General features: G+C 40.7%; 1 protein-coding gene across 1 annotated transcript in view; it reads right to left on the bottom strand.

The window, feature by feature from the left end:
* KDM4A (lysine demethylase 4A) overlaps nt 1-16,325 on the bottom strand; it is a 21,964-nt gene extending 5,639 nt beyond the window's left edge. The window contains exons 1-15 of the mRNA XM_014307890.2: nt 16,180-16,325; nt 14,910-15,024; nt 13,965-14,158; nt 12,476-12,525; nt 11,870-11,973; nt 10,673-10,810; nt 9,549-9,781; nt 8,578-8,768; nt 7,284-7,630; nt 5,551-5,671; nt 4,817-4,995; nt 2,368-2,572; nt 2,000-2,076; nt 1,243-1,298; nt 357-465 (exon numbers count right to left, since the gene is read on the bottom strand). Of these exons, the coding sequence (XP_014163365.1) occupies nt 357-465; nt 1,243-1,298; nt 2,000-2,076; nt 2,368-2,572; nt 4,817-4,995; nt 5,551-5,671; nt 7,284-7,630; nt 8,578-8,768; nt 9,549-9,781; nt 10,673-10,810; nt 11,870-11,973; nt 12,476-12,525; nt 13,965-14,158; nt 14,910-15,024; nt 16,180-16,220 (2,160 nt within the window). The 5' untranslated portion in view covers nt 16,221-16,325. The remainder of the gene's footprint in view (nt 1-356; nt 466-1,242; nt 1,299-1,999; nt 2,077-2,367; nt 2,573-4,816; nt 4,996-5,550; nt 5,672-7,283; nt 7,631-8,577; nt 8,769-9,548; nt 9,782-10,672; nt 10,811-11,869; nt 11,974-12,475; nt 12,526-13,964; nt 14,159-14,909; nt 15,025-16,179) is intronic.

Genomic DNA, 16,325 nt, shown 5'->3' with positions numbered 1-16,325 from the left:
ACCCATTATAGGAATGTCTCACATTCCTGAAGCACATCCTGAAGCATCTCAGTGCTTAAAAGCAGTCAACTAAGCAAATTGAATACTAGGGAGGAGAAAAACAAGCATGTTACCTGCCACATACTGAAAACCCTTTTGCTGGATCTTCATGTGAACAGACAAATACTAGAACAAGGAAAAATTTTAAAAAAATGGCAATAGGAATAACTGCCATCTCTCATACACAGAGTTGGGCAGATTATACAGTTCAGTCTGGAGACTGATACCAAGATGACTTGGGTTTGATGGGTTAAGCAAAGCCCCTCAGATTCTGAATGGACTAGAGACACCACTGATGCAGCACAGGTGATCCTTACCAGTCTGAAACGTTGCAGGGGGATTTTGCCAACATCTACAGGACTTCGCTCTGCGATGTTCACAAATTTTGCCTCCAGTACAGCCACAGCACACATCACATGAACCCACCTGTCAGGGCAAAAGAGAGGAAAAATAAATTAATATGCACTGGGCCAACAGAGGATGCTTTGGAGTTAAAGTAAATAGAGTTCTGTTCAAGTTTGCCATATAAACCACAATAAATAACCTCTGAGTTTGATCAGTGTAATCTTCCTACTGCCACTAACAGGTCACATGTAGGGCAAGCCCAAGATTTCTTCATACTTAAAATCTACTACTAACAGGCTTAACAGGAAAGCAACTGAGTGACTCCTGCATGATAAAAGGCTGCATGGCCAAGGTTCAGTTATTTCATGGTGCTACAAGTCTGCCCCACTGCTATGTTGCACTCAAATAACTTTAATGATCCACCCAAAGGACATGGGACAGGCAGCTGTATGCACATTTTGCTGTAAAGGTACCTTGAATTTCAATGTTGTGCTGCTTAAAACTGTGGTTGCCCTTTGCCATTACTGTAACCACAAGACAGAAAATCAAAATCCTCCATAGGGAAGGTACTGAGAGATGTTAATTCATTTGGAACCTTATTTTTATGTGGTAGGTTATACCTCTGCATATTACAGCTCTGCACTATCAAATGCAAAGCAATTCACAGCTGCTATCAACAGAATGAGAACAAGGCATTACCTAAAGAGGTAAGAAGTGCTGCATGAGAACACAATGAACACACAAAGTGTGATGGGTGCTGTTGGTCACTCTGTTACACCAAATGCAGCTTACCAGCTTACCCTCAGATACTTAGGAACTGAGCTTCTCCTTAAAATCAAAAAAATCTGGAACACTCACTTGTCATCATTGGCTCTCTGCAGCGCTCCTCCTCGTAAGGAACACAAACAGCAGTCCTGGAGTAAAGAAGAAAGCATTAGCTAGTGCACAACACTTGCTGCAGAACTTCCACCTCAAAATGCACATCCAGAAGAAGAAAATTATTTTGCTGTCAGAAGAGAGCTAACTACCTTGTACAGATCTGCTCCTCAGCTCTCAAAAGTTTCTGCCCTTAGGGCAACAAATATAGACTCCAAGTCTGTTGAAAACAAGCAGAACCTACTACTGAAGGGTCAACTTTTTTGTTATGGGCTCCTTTTACACCTGCAATACCCTATATCCTTTCAGGATGTGCAATAATATCTGGAACAAACATGAGGAAATAATGACTGAAAGGCTGACCCATTCACTGACCTAGAGTCTATGCAGCTGTCTGAGGGAATCCCATTCTTCTTGCTTTCTTCACATGTGCATACCTGCCTAGTTATTAACACAAGTTATTTTCTGGCTTAGAAATAGTAGCTACCATAAACTCAGACAGAAAATGGAGCTATTTCCACATTCATGCAGAACATCTTCCCTCTCAGCTTTGCATTAATTTAAAGGATAAGATTATGGTTTAAAAGTACCATAAACACAAGAGACTGGCTCCTAAACATTCTCTAAATTGTGTCCTTTTCACAGGACAATTAAATAAACCAACACCCACAACACTATGTGAACTAACTTTGCAGCCAAGTTCCCAGATGTACCAGACTCCATCTGTGAAAAACTTTACCTCTTCTAACGCATTTTCTGTACACCGGGAGCACATCCAGTCTTCAGTGGCCTTGTCAGGGGATACACCATAACAACCTAGAACAGACACATCTCATTTAAGAGTTTATTTAAACTCAAACCCATTTCCCTTGGGCCCAGAAATAGAGCAGGAATTAAAATCAATAAGCCACAGGATGACGCTGTGTATTTGAAGCCACCCAAGCAGCCAACTGCCTACCCCACAGGCCAAGACCCAAGTATATACTCCTCTGCCAAGGGCTGAACTTGGTCTATTTGTACATTAGATTGACTGGCAGAGGCCTGCTATGATGTACAGGCTCAGTATGGAGAACACCAGGGCTTAGGGTAACATCTGGATGCACTCACTGGCATGAACACAGACATGGCAGTTCTTGCAGGTGATGAGTACGCTGGTTCCATCTTCCTCCAGGTAGGGAGTTGAAAGATTGAGGTCAGTGCTGCAGCCAGTTGCAGTAAAGCACATTTCAGGAATCAGGGGTTTAGTTCGGATCTTCCCATCTGCAGCAGCTGGAGTTACTCCAGAGTTTTGACTGCTGCCTTCACATTCTGCCTGTGAGGGATGGGTGGGGAATTTAAATTTTACAAGTAAAATGGTCTCACATTATCTTTATTCACACATTATTTCATACATATATCCAGTTTAAAGAAAAAATGAAGGTACTGAAAGATCATAGAGTTGGTAGGTTAGGTGAAAATAGTAATGTTTATAACTATTTATAGTTATAATTATAAAATTCTTAGCTGCTATTGCTTCAGAATGAAATTAATTTCTACTCTGCTTAATACTACACTGAAAGTCTGAATTGCATCCCTGTAATGAGCAACAATATACACATCAAACTGCTTTTTTTCTGACAGGAGAGGTAGAATCACCAAGCCCACCTCAGGCTCTACAGGCAACACCTCTTCTGCATATTCCCCCTGTAATACAGAGGATCACAACACTGCTATCCATCAGTGTACACTTATCTTACCTCAATATGGAAGGATTACCAACACACAAATAGACACCTAGTACAATCCCCATTACTTTTTCCCAGTATAATTTTGAACAAGTCCAATGGGCTTTAAAACTAATTTGTTCCTGGAAAATAAACAGACTGAAAATGCAATTTCCCATATAAAGCTCAGGAGACTTTCAGGCTAATCTTTCATAATTTATTCTTCTAAATCAATGTCAAATCAAACAGCTAAGACATACAAAATTTACAGATGTGTATTTCCATTAAAACTACTCCTCTGAACAGTTCAACAGAAATTAATTTTTCTCTTTGAAAAAATGTTCAAACCACCTTTTGTACTTTTTAGGCTACCACAAAAGTAGCTTACCTAATCTTTTAAAATACTTTTAGCAGAAATTGCAGTAGCAGAATGAATCTGCACTGTCTCTCCTACAGTGCCTCAAAAGCTAGGGAGAAAAAGTCCACGTAATGCTCACAGTTGGAAGGAAATTGACATTTTCTCTACAAGTCTTGTTTAGTCTTATTCTGTAAAACTTACTGATTTAAACTTACGTTGCATGTCAAGCAAAAGACAAAATGACTGAGGGAAATCTGTAACAAAATTTAAGAAAACAACGACTTCCCCCCTCACCCCAAGCAGCAGATACTCTTCTTCTTCCCAAAGAAAGTGCATACTTGTCTGGCATTCTGTGCCAATTGTTTTATTTGAACGGGTAACTGAAGTGAGTTTCCAGAGTTGCTATAGACTTTCTGAAGTTGGAACAAAGACTCTAACCACAGCTCAAATCTTGGAAGAGTTTCTGCTCCACTGCTTGGTGTGGACAGACATTTGAAAACCTGCAACTAAGATTTCTGCTCAACAGCAACTTACAAAAAAGATCTTCAGGGAACCTCAACTGTCCTCAAATTGTTAACTTTATACCTTTCAGCACTAGTAAAATCCTCATGTACCATGCAGTTCCTAAGTAGTATTGCCATTCCTAAGAACTTACTCTCAGATAGAAATAGCAAGACTGAACAGAAGCTATGGTCTGTGGTTTTCATTAAAATTAGGAACTATATGAAATATATATCTGCAACAAAAGTGTGAGGTTTTTATTTCCAAAACTGTGGTGAGCATGTTTCTAGTGCCACCACAACTATACAATCATCACAAATGAATCAAACATGCTTAGTGTAGGGGAAGGGTCAAACTACCTCAAAGTTGCAGGTCAAACATGCAGACAACTATTCAAGCTACCTTAAAATTATTTATCTTAGGTATACCAAAAAATCCATTGAGGGACTCCTGCCTGCACATTTATTCAGCATGACAAAAGACTTCCGCACCCCATTCCATGCTACTGTCATGGATATGCTCCAAGACCAGACAGCTTTCAATCCATACCATCTACAAACACAACCTTAAATTCTTTTACATAAAAGGTTTTCTTCCTTGCCAGCTCATCAAAGACCATGTACTATGAGAGGACCTAAAGTGTTTTCTTAAAAATATTTTAGAAGTGAAGGAGTCAGTCTGTAAAGGAGAAGTGAGATTTTATAGTCAGCTCCAGCAACATTTAAGCTCCATTCTGTGGTTTGAGCAAAAGCCACAAAACACAAAAGCTTCTGCTGAACAGCTGAGCGAGCCCCTGGGGACCCACAGGGGCCCATCACAGGTCTGAGGATGTTCACTCACTTGTGCTCTCCTGGAACAGCTCCTGGGGAAGACTGCAACATTGATACAGCTTTTGTTAACTGGCAATATGGAAACCCACATATTTGAAACTATGTACCACAGCAGCACCTACTCTGTTACCTCTGTGACAGCACGAAGAGTCTTGGCTTCATACCTGATATGCCTGGAAGAGCATACAGACAGCACAGTATGGGGGCTGCTGCGCCATGCTGCGATTGTATTCTTTCTCAGCCTCAAAGTTTGGCGGCCGATTCTGCCACAGCTGGCTCAGTGGCTTGGCCCATGCTTCTGTCTCCTCAGCCTCTTCTTCAGGAGTTAGCTGCTCTGATGCCTCTGTGATAAGAGAGCATTCACTCAGTGACTATATGGCCTTTTATAGATGTTCTTCTTGTAAATGAAACTAAATAAGGCAAGAAGCTATGAATGGAGATGAAAGAAAGACTGCCAGAAAGCAAACTGACAGAAGGGTGATGGAAGCCAGTAACTCAGTCTCCTTTCTAAGAGGCTTCTATTAAGCAACAGGGCAGAACCAGCTCCAAATTACATCTACATCAAAATTAAAGTCATCCACCAAAGAATTTGGCATTAGGGTTGTTTTTAAAATCCCAAACATTTACATCAGTGACTGAAATATTCTAAGGCAGACGCAGTTAGGCAACAGTCTCTGGTACTGGTTTAATTTTGCTTTCCAAAGAAAATACAGGAAAGAAAGATGACACCATTTGAGAGAAAAGTTTAATGATCCAATGAGATATGCACCTTGTCTAGAAGGCAGAGCTGTCACTTACTGACTCCTGTTTATCACCAGTTACTTACTAGAATATTCCACTGCCCACAGAAGCTGAGACCCTCTCTCCAATATCCCAAGGAGCACAAGGCTTTATTTACCATCATCACTGATGCAGTCTTTGACCAGGAGCGGGTGATGACGGGGGAGTTTGCTCAGGGGCTGCCGACGACCCTTGGACTTCTTACTCTCCTTCACGGAGCTTAAGTACTCCTTTCCCACCTGGCCAGGAAAGCAATTCAGCTGTCAGTTAGCACGTGCCCTTTTGACACCATTCTGGAAGGAATTTACTTTGAACTTAGAGAAACTACTTCAAAATGCACACATGCTTCCAGTTTCATTTCCAACAAAGTAACTTCAGCTCTAAACTCTTTTTCAAAGCGCTCAGAGCACTTTTGCTATGAAAAACTGGACAGAGCTGTACTAGTTTTGTCGAATCAGTAGAATGGACACTTTTCACAGGTCCCAGTGTAGCTTTTCATGCATGTCTGTTTCTTTAAAGAATCATGTAAAAGACAGAAACAAAGAAAGACAAGTTGGATGGTTCAATTTAAAAGAGCCATGATAAGAAGTCTCATGAATTCTGGAGAAGCCTCAGTCTGTGCATCACTTCAAATATTCCAAATTTAAAACTAAAAAAAAAAAATAATAAAATAAACTAAAAAAATACAGAGCTCATAGACATGTCAAACTAAAAGGGTTATTTTAAATGAAGGACACTTTAATTCTTTCTGCTTATTAATTGCCTTAATGTCTTACCAGACAGACTGGAAGAAGGAGATTGCAAGAACAGCTATTTCCTCTTCCCTTAGCCCCATACAAAAACAAGTGACACACTGACAAAATTACTACTAACCTGACAAGCAGGTCAGTAAAGGTAATGATTTCAACAGTCCAGAAAGTCTCCCTCTAGGTAACAGCCTACTTTTTTAAATCTGTTATTCTTTTAAAAGAAGTGAATCTTGGATTAAATACATCCTACATATGTTTAAATATCTTCTTTTCATAAATGAAGCCAGAAGAGAGCATCATAATCATGACCTCTGTTCTCTTACACAGAGTTGTATACAAGATTTCTAAGAAATACTGAATTTAGCATTCACAGTTACCACCTAATGGAAAATTTGTTTCAAAGTACACCACCCTGGGGAAAACAATACACATCCATTCAGATTTCACCTTTTCCCTGTACCAAGCATGTGATGGAGACATCAGTATCTGCAACAGAACATCTTCAGTTTAAATAGCCATGACAACTCTCTCAGTTTCAGCTTGATTATCAAGACTGGTCTATCTGCTGTTCCTTTGGTGTAATTTTTGACTTCTCAGAAGTCATTACTGGCCTCCCATTCTCTAAACACAGATTTAAACAGGAAAACAAAATATTGGAAAGACACTACCAGATAAAATTCTAACTCTTCTCTTAGGCTGTTTAATAAAACATTCATTGGCAGCTTTTTAACATTCAGATTTCCATTCTCCCAACCAATATTTTTGCTGTATCCTTTCTTCTCTTTTAAACGGACACAGAGATGTATCTATGCAATAAAGGCTGGAACAAACCAGATTAATTTTAGGTACAAACAGGTGTCTCTTAGTGCAAAAGGACCTCAATCATTCTGTAACACTACCACGTCAAAAACATTAAGCTATCCTTTCCATTACAGCACTTAAATAGTTTAGAGAAGTTCTTGTGTGTTTAGCAAAACCCAGAGCTGCAACCTGCTACACACCAGTGGAAACTGTCAGCTGCATAGATAGGGAGTTTTGTCACAGCAAATTCCTGGCCATGGAATTACACCCCTCCAGCTTTCAGTTCTTTTGCCTCTCATACCTCTGTCAGTTCTTGCTCACTGACACTGGAGCTGGCAGTGGCTTTCCTCCCTGAAGTGTGTTCGCTGTCGGAGCCGCTGGCATCGCCCTTGGCATAACTGTGCACTGTGAACACCCCGGCTGGCCCCGGAACCGTTCGCTTCGCCAACACATCACACGATTCCGAGTCTGAAGAGTAGGAAGGTGAGCTGGACTGAACACTGGATGTAGCACTCTGCTTTGAGGCTGGCAACACTGAAGTGGAATTTGAAGCATGTGAAATGGAGAGATCCAGTGCAGCTGCTTCTTGTTCTTCTTCCTCAAGCTTCACCGGTTTCAATTCTTCAAATTTGGCCGAGTCCACACGATCTGGAAGAAGAGACAGACTGACTTTTTCTGAAGTCTGAGCAGAAAGAGAACATTTGTGCAACTATTTGCACAAAGCCAAACAGAAAAGCAAACTACTACACACAAAAAAGCAAACAGCATGTCATATAAAGAGTAGATGATTAATTCTAACACCTATAAAGTCATACATTGCTTAGTCAGAGAGAGAATAAAAGCATCTGCCCATTGCCTCTCCCATCACAAGAACCAGGGTATATAAAACAAAGCAGCAGATAGTGAGTGAAAATAAACACAGATGATCCTTTATACAGACGTGTGTGTAGTTAAAACAGCCCAACTCCTGGCCATATGTTGCTGTGTGTAAGTGACTACAAACATTCATGGAAGACTTACTAGAAAAAGAAAAGCAAACCCACAACCCAATAAAAGATTATTAAATACAAGCTGCAAACAAAAAAAAAACACAACCAAAACACAAGAGGGGGCTGGAAAACAAAACACAAGAGGGGGCATCAGATATGTTTTCCCTGTTCTTGTGTTGTTCCACATGCCTCTTGCTCCTCTCCCCTAATAGCAAGGATAACTCATCCATTACAACCTACAAGAATTTTGTCCAGCCTACTTATTACAAAATTACAAGTAACACACCTATAAAGCATACCAGACCCACACTACCAGGAAGTGTGCATATGTTTTACTAAACAATTCCTATAAACAGGTCACATTGCTCCAAAGAGATAAGAGCTTAGACTACTGAGGCATCCCACATATTTCTGTATGCAGGCAGGCAAAACAAAAAGTAAAAATCAAAAACTAGGAAATACTAATATTTCAAGTCTTATAACAGTAAATTTCTGAGGTGCTACCAATGGCTCTCAAAAACCAGTGTCTTGCTTTTTTGGACACAAAAGCATCCTACCAACTAGTATCATATTGAAGAGTGCCCCAGACAAGCCCGGCACAGTTACCTGGAAGTTTGATCCTTTGTTCACCTTGCTGTACAAATTCACTCGTGGACATCTCACGAGGCTCTGCCATGTCCGCTTCACACTGTGTGGAGCTCAGCTCCTCCTTAGGGAAGGCCTCACTCTCACTCACCTCCTGAGGCACTTCCAGGCAGACCCTGTGCCTTTTTGTTCCTATGCGGTGCTTGGGGATGCTGCAGAAGGCAAATTCCTATGTCAGGCTAGCAAACACATAACTGTGTTACACTTCTGTGCGAATGCATAAAAGACAGTCTGGTTTGGACCAGTGTTTTATGAGACAGCCTCTGGAAAGCCAAATAGTTTCCAAATTATTCTGAAGTGTTTTCTTTGCCTTTACAGAGGAAAAGTCACTAATCCCTGGACATGACTTCTCAGCATGCTAATCATGTATTAAGGCAGCTCTCTCTAGCCAGGCATTCTTTACCTTACACAAAAAACCCCCTCCAAACAAAATCCCAAACAAATCAAACCAAACAACAAAAAAATTCACCACTAAAGACAGCTTTAAGAACAGTAGCTGGCACTGACCAAAAAAGATTTAACTGCAAAATGTAAGATGATCAACCTTCAGCAACCAAGAACTGCACACCAATACCACAGCTTGTAGCACTGATTGTACCAGAATTTGCTAGCAAGTACTGTCCCATGATCTCAATACAACCCCTTTTTCTACTGGCCTGTCAGTGCAGGGTACACACTGCCAACCCAGGCTTTGGAAGTCTGTCCCAAGATGAAGAACTACCTTCCAAGCTGGTGTGTTTCCTGCTTACCACAGACTATCTCTTAATGTGGACTTAAACAGTAAAAAAATACTAAGAGTAAATCCTGTTTATTCTAGGAAAAAATATTATTGCTAACTTTCACTGTTCTATCAGAATGGCAAACATTTAATTGCAACCGGGTTCAAATTCCAAGAATCCAAGAGAAAAGCAGAGGACTATATAAAGCTGTACCTTTTTGTCTCATTCCCATCCACCTCCTCTTTACACATCTCTTCTGTTTCCATCTCCTCAGCACACTGTTTCCCACTCTTGACTTTTTGCATGAGATCCCCTTTAAGGAACTCTGCTGCCTCTGGGATGACAGTCACGTCCTTCCCAGCTTTCCAAAGCTTGTAACGATCTGGCTGGTACTTCCTCACAAACACATCCATGGAGATCTTCACCATGTCCTTCCGACAGGAGCACTGAAATCACAGAAAATAATAAGGTAAGGCCAAATACTCAACAATTCTTCTCTGCATTTCTCTAGCATTTTGCTTTCAAGAGTTTAAGGAAAAAGATCTCACACTCATATGTAATTGAGCCTCAGAACTCTCAAGAATCTTTTACAGGAAATCAAAAGGGTATATATTAGGTTACTAAAAATGGCAGAAAAGCCAGCAAAAAACACGAAACAGAAAACCAATGTTATCACAACAACTAGGACAGAAAGCTCATCCATCTTTTTTACACAGTTGCTGATAGAAGCTGAGTGTTTTAAAATGAGCTCATATAGAAACAGGCCACAAAACCAGAGACTATAATGAAGAAATCAGAGCCACACAAACTCTGGGCTTACCCAGAGCAGTAGAGGTTCCCTTCCCCTAGGCATGGTTACAACTAGTGCTTCAAAGCATTCACTTCAGTGTAGCTTCTGGAAACGCAAACCTTGTCTGAAAGGCACCTCTACAGGGATGTAACACTATTCACTTTAAAGGTTCAGCCAAGATACTAATTTTGGTAAGTCATTTCAGTTATCAAAGCCACATTCCAGGCTAAACAGTCAATAAATAATGGTTAAAATACTGGAGAAAAATACTGATGAGCTCTGCCCAACAAGCATACTCTTTCACATCTGGAAAGAGAAGCAGTTCCATGCTTTTCTCTGAAGCCTTCCAGGAGCTGCACAAATTTACAAAAAAGGTACAAAGTTACAAAACCTGTTACATGCTATCCATGGTTGACAAAAAGCACTAAGCAGGACTCTGCCTGGATGTTGCCATTTTATGAGAAAGCCGACATCACATCTTAAAAGGCTTGAAACTACTCTCCTAAAACAAACAGTGGGGGCTTAATGATGGCAACAGACTACTCACCAGCACCGACTGCTTCCCGTACTCAATCCACCGAAGAGTAGCAAAGTTGGTAGATTCAGCACAGTTAAAGCCGTGGTTAAAGCCAGCATGATAGCTATAAGGAAAGGTTATCATGAACTCTCCAGCCTCCTGTGTCACCTAGAAGACAATTGAGACATCACAGTGTTATTCAGAGTTTAAGAAGGTTTTGGTGAATATGATTAAAAGGAGCTCCTGTAGCCCTCTCTGCAGCACACTCAAAAATCCAACCCACATTTGGTGGCTGGAGCTCCCTTCTGCAATGGACAGACTTGCTACTGACCTTCACTATTTTGCTACTTATGTTAAATATCTATCCACTGAAAAGCCATGCTCAACAATTTTTTTACTAACACACAACACAAACGGTCAATTTAGCACAGAAATGATTATACATACAAAATACTCTGTCACCAGTTATATGAAGTTCATAAAGATACTTATCTGTATGAGCTACAGGTTTGGCTGAACAGTATCTAAGCTTGAGTAAATTTCTATCCACACAGAACTTGAAAATTTATTATTGTTTTCTTTTGCTGTTCACATTAGAGTACAACTTTCAGTCAGCCTTCCACGGCTTGTTTCTCAGCATTTCCCCCCTGTAAAGGCTTATGACAACAAAACCCTTCAGCTGCCCAGGCAGATGATACAGTGTTTCTGAATAAGAGCTCAAAGACTACATTTTAATATCTCTGTGTGGGAGGAAAGTGGCAGGTCGTTACACGAGAAAGTGAGGAAGCCTATAAAGTTACTCATATAATTAAAAAGTTAATAGGGGACAAGCCTTATTTTCCATTGAGGAAGGAGATTGCAACAAACAAAATTAACAGGGGAAAAGTGGAAACAAAAAAAGAAAAATCTTACTTCACTGAATACAGATCTAAACAGTGAAGTGAATCTAACAGAGGAGATAATGTTTAGTTTTAAGTTTAAAAAATAATAAAAAAATCACAGAAAACCAAGCTTTTGTTTTTAGGAGCCCTTGACAGATTTTTCAGTCTCAAACTCCTTCAGGCCCCAACTGCCAGACAAATGGAAGTACAATAGGAAGGACTGCCTTATACCCCGCCTGTTTCTATTTTCCTCTCTATGCATCTGCTACTGGCTGCTGTCAGAAGCAAGACAAGGCTGCAGGAACCTCTTGATCAAGCTGGTATAACCACGATTACTTTTCTACACCTTATCAAATGGAATTCCATATTTCTTCAGAATTGATGGAGAAATGAGAGTCATCTTGTGACGGAGAAATGCTTCACAGCTTTGGGCACTTCCTGGGAAAAAACCTGTTTAAAATACAGAGAAGGAGAGATGTCACCTTTGTGCTCAAACTACATTTATTTTTCAGCAGTTTTATGAAAAATTACTGTCTAGACACTTTTTTTATTTGAAGTATATGGATCACCTTATTTAAGTGTGCTAGTTTGCACGCTGAAGAAAAATGATAAAATCCCCAAGATTTATCTTTTAACAGCTGCCAGTTTGAACGAACATAAGAAAGACCTCAAATAGAAGTATTCTCCCTTGGCCATAACTTTCCAGTTTTAATAGTCTATAGCTAAGGATTTCTCATTTAAGGTCAGATAGACCACAAGTTCACTATTTGTAATGTGATAATTTCTCTTGTGTGTATCCTGTAAGCAAACATTCAGAAGTAATGTAATGTCTATTCTAAAAAGCAAATTATCAGTGCAGCCATGCCAACCTATGCTCTCTAAAACAGCAGAAACCCACTGCAGCTGTCCACCCCATCTTTAGAAAAAGGCAGGACATGAGCTGCCTGATTACCTTTTGCAAGTCTCTCCAGCCTTTTCCCATGCTCTGGAGGGATGGAGTACCTGCAGTTGTAAGAACAAGCATGTTAAGTTCAAGTGACAACAATAAAATCTCAAAGTCTGACTGGAAATCGTAATCAGTTATCAAGATGTGAATTACTTAAAAAAAAATTCTCTACCTCTACACTTGTCTTTTTCAAAGTTTGATATAAACCTAAAAATCTTCATTGAGGACTTTTACCTTTCTATCCCAAGAAAAATTAACATGCAAAAGCTCACCATTTCTTTCAACAACTTTTGCTCAAGCAATGAAGGACGTAAAAAGTCTGATGTACATAATTAGCAGATCTGTGCAGCATAACATGAATCACAACAAGAAAGGGAAGAGCACTTCCTGAACTCCCGTGTCTCATTTCACAGCAGTGCAGCCTCAGTATACTCAGTGCAAGGAGGAACACCGGGCAAGAGAGAAAATGGAATCACCTCTTTCAGCTGCTCAGACAAAGACGGGACTAGGTCAGGTGCCACATCCTTAACACAAGCACAACTCATGGAGTGCTCTTTAGAGCTACATCTCTCCCTGTACACACCTTTTTATGGGTGCCACAAAACTCCTGGCTGGTATGACTACCATAAATAAATCAACCCACTTAGCTTGCTTTCACTCTGGAATACAGTGCTATATTCTGAACAGATTCCTTGCTAAATTCATCAAAGATACTAGCAAAGCTCACTTCTTCCAAGTACTACTGTAGAAGCAGCAACGGCCAAATAGTTCAACAGACTGAACTATTCTGTTTCATGTTTCTCTGCTACTGCCACTGCATGGGGTTGTTCATGGGTCACATTGTACTAGTTATTACTTGTTTCTTCAAATTTGTAACAAAAGACAGCCAAAAATACTAATTTCCAACAAAAGTGCTGTGGAAACAATTGTTGAAGTTGCTTGGAAAATTCATTTGTGAACAGAAGGTCATGATTCACTCTTAAAATGCAACCCATGGTACAGAGAAATTCAGGAGCCTCCCCTAAAAAGAATTAAGAAAGCTCAGACACTGGACAAACCACCCAGTGACATCCACTAGCCTGATGTTTAGATATATGATAACAGCTACAGGTTAAAGCCTATTAAAAACTGCCTGTTCCCCCTGTGCCTGTGTGACCATACCTCTGTATGGTCACTTAGAGCCTCATTGGGAAACGATAAACAAGTTTGCCAAGTTTTGGCCCTACCACAGCAGGCAGCATCCATACCATACTGCAATTCAGAAGAACTCTCTACATCAGGACAGCAACCAGACCCTTCTAGAAGGTTACCAAACAAATTCTACTGAGGACATGCACTGCTCTGCAGCTCCTTACATGTTCTTGTCATCACAGAGAACTGCAGTGCAAGGCTGGAGGACTGATAATTATTTTAGTGAACTCTTAGCTTTGTGACTGACTCCAATATTCTATGATACTGCTTTTCTACACCTAGGAGATTCCTTAGAAAATCTTACCATGACTTGGGTTCCCCAAAATGCAAGTAATTAATACTGTAGAGATCCATGTCCTCGGTGTGCCAAGCAAAGGAAGTTTTCCACATGCCAAAATATAGGTAAGGAGTATTCACTCCTTCAATGGTTATGCCACTTTCATTCTCCACAATATCCAGGATTGTGTTCAATCTGCCGATATTCCACGCATCTACATGCTGAGAAACACAAGCCTCATGTCAAACAAGGATTACAAAGTACTGAATCACACAGCTGAGATGACAGTTTGCAACAGTTTAACAGACACTTTGAAACAGCACATCACAGAATGACACAGCTCAAGCTGCGAGCTAGTTCACCTAAAGTTCTGCATGGTGGCTTGCATAGTGATTGCTTACTGGCCTTTAAGGAGGGGAAAAAAATTACCAAAGTAATGATTACAAAGGAGAAATAATCACGAAACGACAGACTTAACAGAGCAGAGAACAATAGCTGATGTTGATTAAGTTCGAGCTGATGTCTGAACCCTCTTTAACAAAACCACTTTTCATTCCAAACATCTTTTAAAAGAACAAATCATGAGAATTTAGGAGACAGGAAAGCAGAATGCAAATTGTCTTTGGACAGTTATCACCCTACCACCTAATGGCTATACAGCTGTCCCAAAAAAATACATACACCAGTGGATACCAAAGCAGCATGTATCCACTGATCTGCCCTTCCAACCGTCATATGCCTTTCAGGACAAAGCAGTGCTTGGGCAATAGTGGTTTTTGCTTCTCCACACTGAAGTGCTAGCAGAGGTCCCTTAGAATGCTTCCTCTGTCAGCTGCCTACTCCAGAAGCTCAAACTATGCTAAGACTATCATTAACTTGTTCCAAAAGGTAAGAGTCAAATGCCACATTAGTATTTATGGAATGCAATGTACCAGGATAACTGTTACCTGAAAACCAGAACAGTTTCTTTACCTTGTCGTAGAGCGTGCCATTAACGTCAGCCCCGTAGATGGGGGCATTGAACGTAAGGTTCTTCCAGTATTTTCGTTCAAGGTCTTCAAAATCTGTGTACCGGGGGGTGCAGTATCTGAAAAAACACAAGAAAGATACTAAAGACTTTGCAGTCTGATATTTGACAAGTCTGAGCCAATGTTTTCCTCGACTGAAAGAACAGAAAGCTACGATAAAAATACCTAATATGTGTTACCAGACAGAGGAGCAGTGAGAGCAGTCATGGCTCTATTTCTGTTACACTTTGGAACGAAGTATCAGGAAGAAAATTACTTTCCCCTTTTCTCAGTTTACTTTCATTTTTGCTTTGTGCACTTTTCCAGAGTCAGAAGAATTTCACCTTCTAGCTGTAGCTACTTAGAGCAACAACGCAGTCAAAACCAGTAATGATACAAAGAACAACTTAAAAAAAAACCAAACAAACCCGAAGTTTTCTGCCACTGTGAAACTAGCAAACCTTCAGACTCACCATGGTCAAACATGCCCTGTTTACCAACAAAATACCTGCTCTTGATGCTCATTCCCTGCTAACTATATAGTGGACTATATGTAGCTCTAGGGGATCAAATTAGTCCTAACACCTATTTAATGTGTGTCTCTATACACAGATTCCAGACAGTTACATATATAACATTTAACAGTACTTTCATCAAATTATTCTATTAAACACAACTCTAAAATGTCTGGTCTGTACTGCTTTTAAAAGCTAAAACAAGCTCTGATGGACCAACTGTAGCTGGCAATTCCAATGCTATTTCTAGTTACTGCAAAGGCTTTTTTGCTTCAACTCCTTTTCGAGTGATCTTCATCCCCTTTTTTATGTCATGAACATTCCTTTCTCCACTACTTAGTAAGTATTTCAATGGTCTAGCTACTGGGGACAGACAGACAGGAGCCCACAGCACAAACAAAAAGTTCTGCTGCCATTACACACCATCTTGCTGCACAGGTGACAAAGGTCCCCATACACACGGCTGCACAAGCAACCTCAACTGCCTGGTGCATGACGTTCACACGGCTGACCCCAGACCGTACCGAGGACCTGGTCCCTGTGGGGAGCTGCGGATGCTGCATCCCTACAAGTGTTCAAAGCCTGCTTTGATGGGGCCGTCAGCAATCTGTTCTTGAGGAAAGAGTCCGTGCCCCTGACAAAGCGGGGAACCAGGTGGTATTTAATGCCCCTTCCAACCCAAATCATTCCATAACCCTATGTGCCCGGGACCGGCCATACTTGTCACTGTTGGCGATCCTGCGGAACTCGCGGACCGTCATGGCCTTCTTCTGGATGTTGTACTGCGTGAAGAGCCCGGACTGCCCCGTCACCACCTGCTGGATGGGCGCGGGGATGACGAGCTCGTCGATGTCATCGTAGCACTG

Source organism: Geospiza fortis, unplaced genomic scaffold (assembly GCF_000277835.1).
Source record: "Geospiza fortis unplaced genomic scaffold, GeoFor_1.0 scaffold333, whole genome shotgun sequence".
NCBI classification, from domain to species: Eukaryota; Metazoa; Chordata; class Aves; order Passeriformes; family Thraupidae; genus Geospiza; species Geospiza fortis.
The sequence above is the reverse complement of the archived record's forward strand: the minus strand, read 5'-3'. Positions and strand labels throughout refer to the sequence as shown.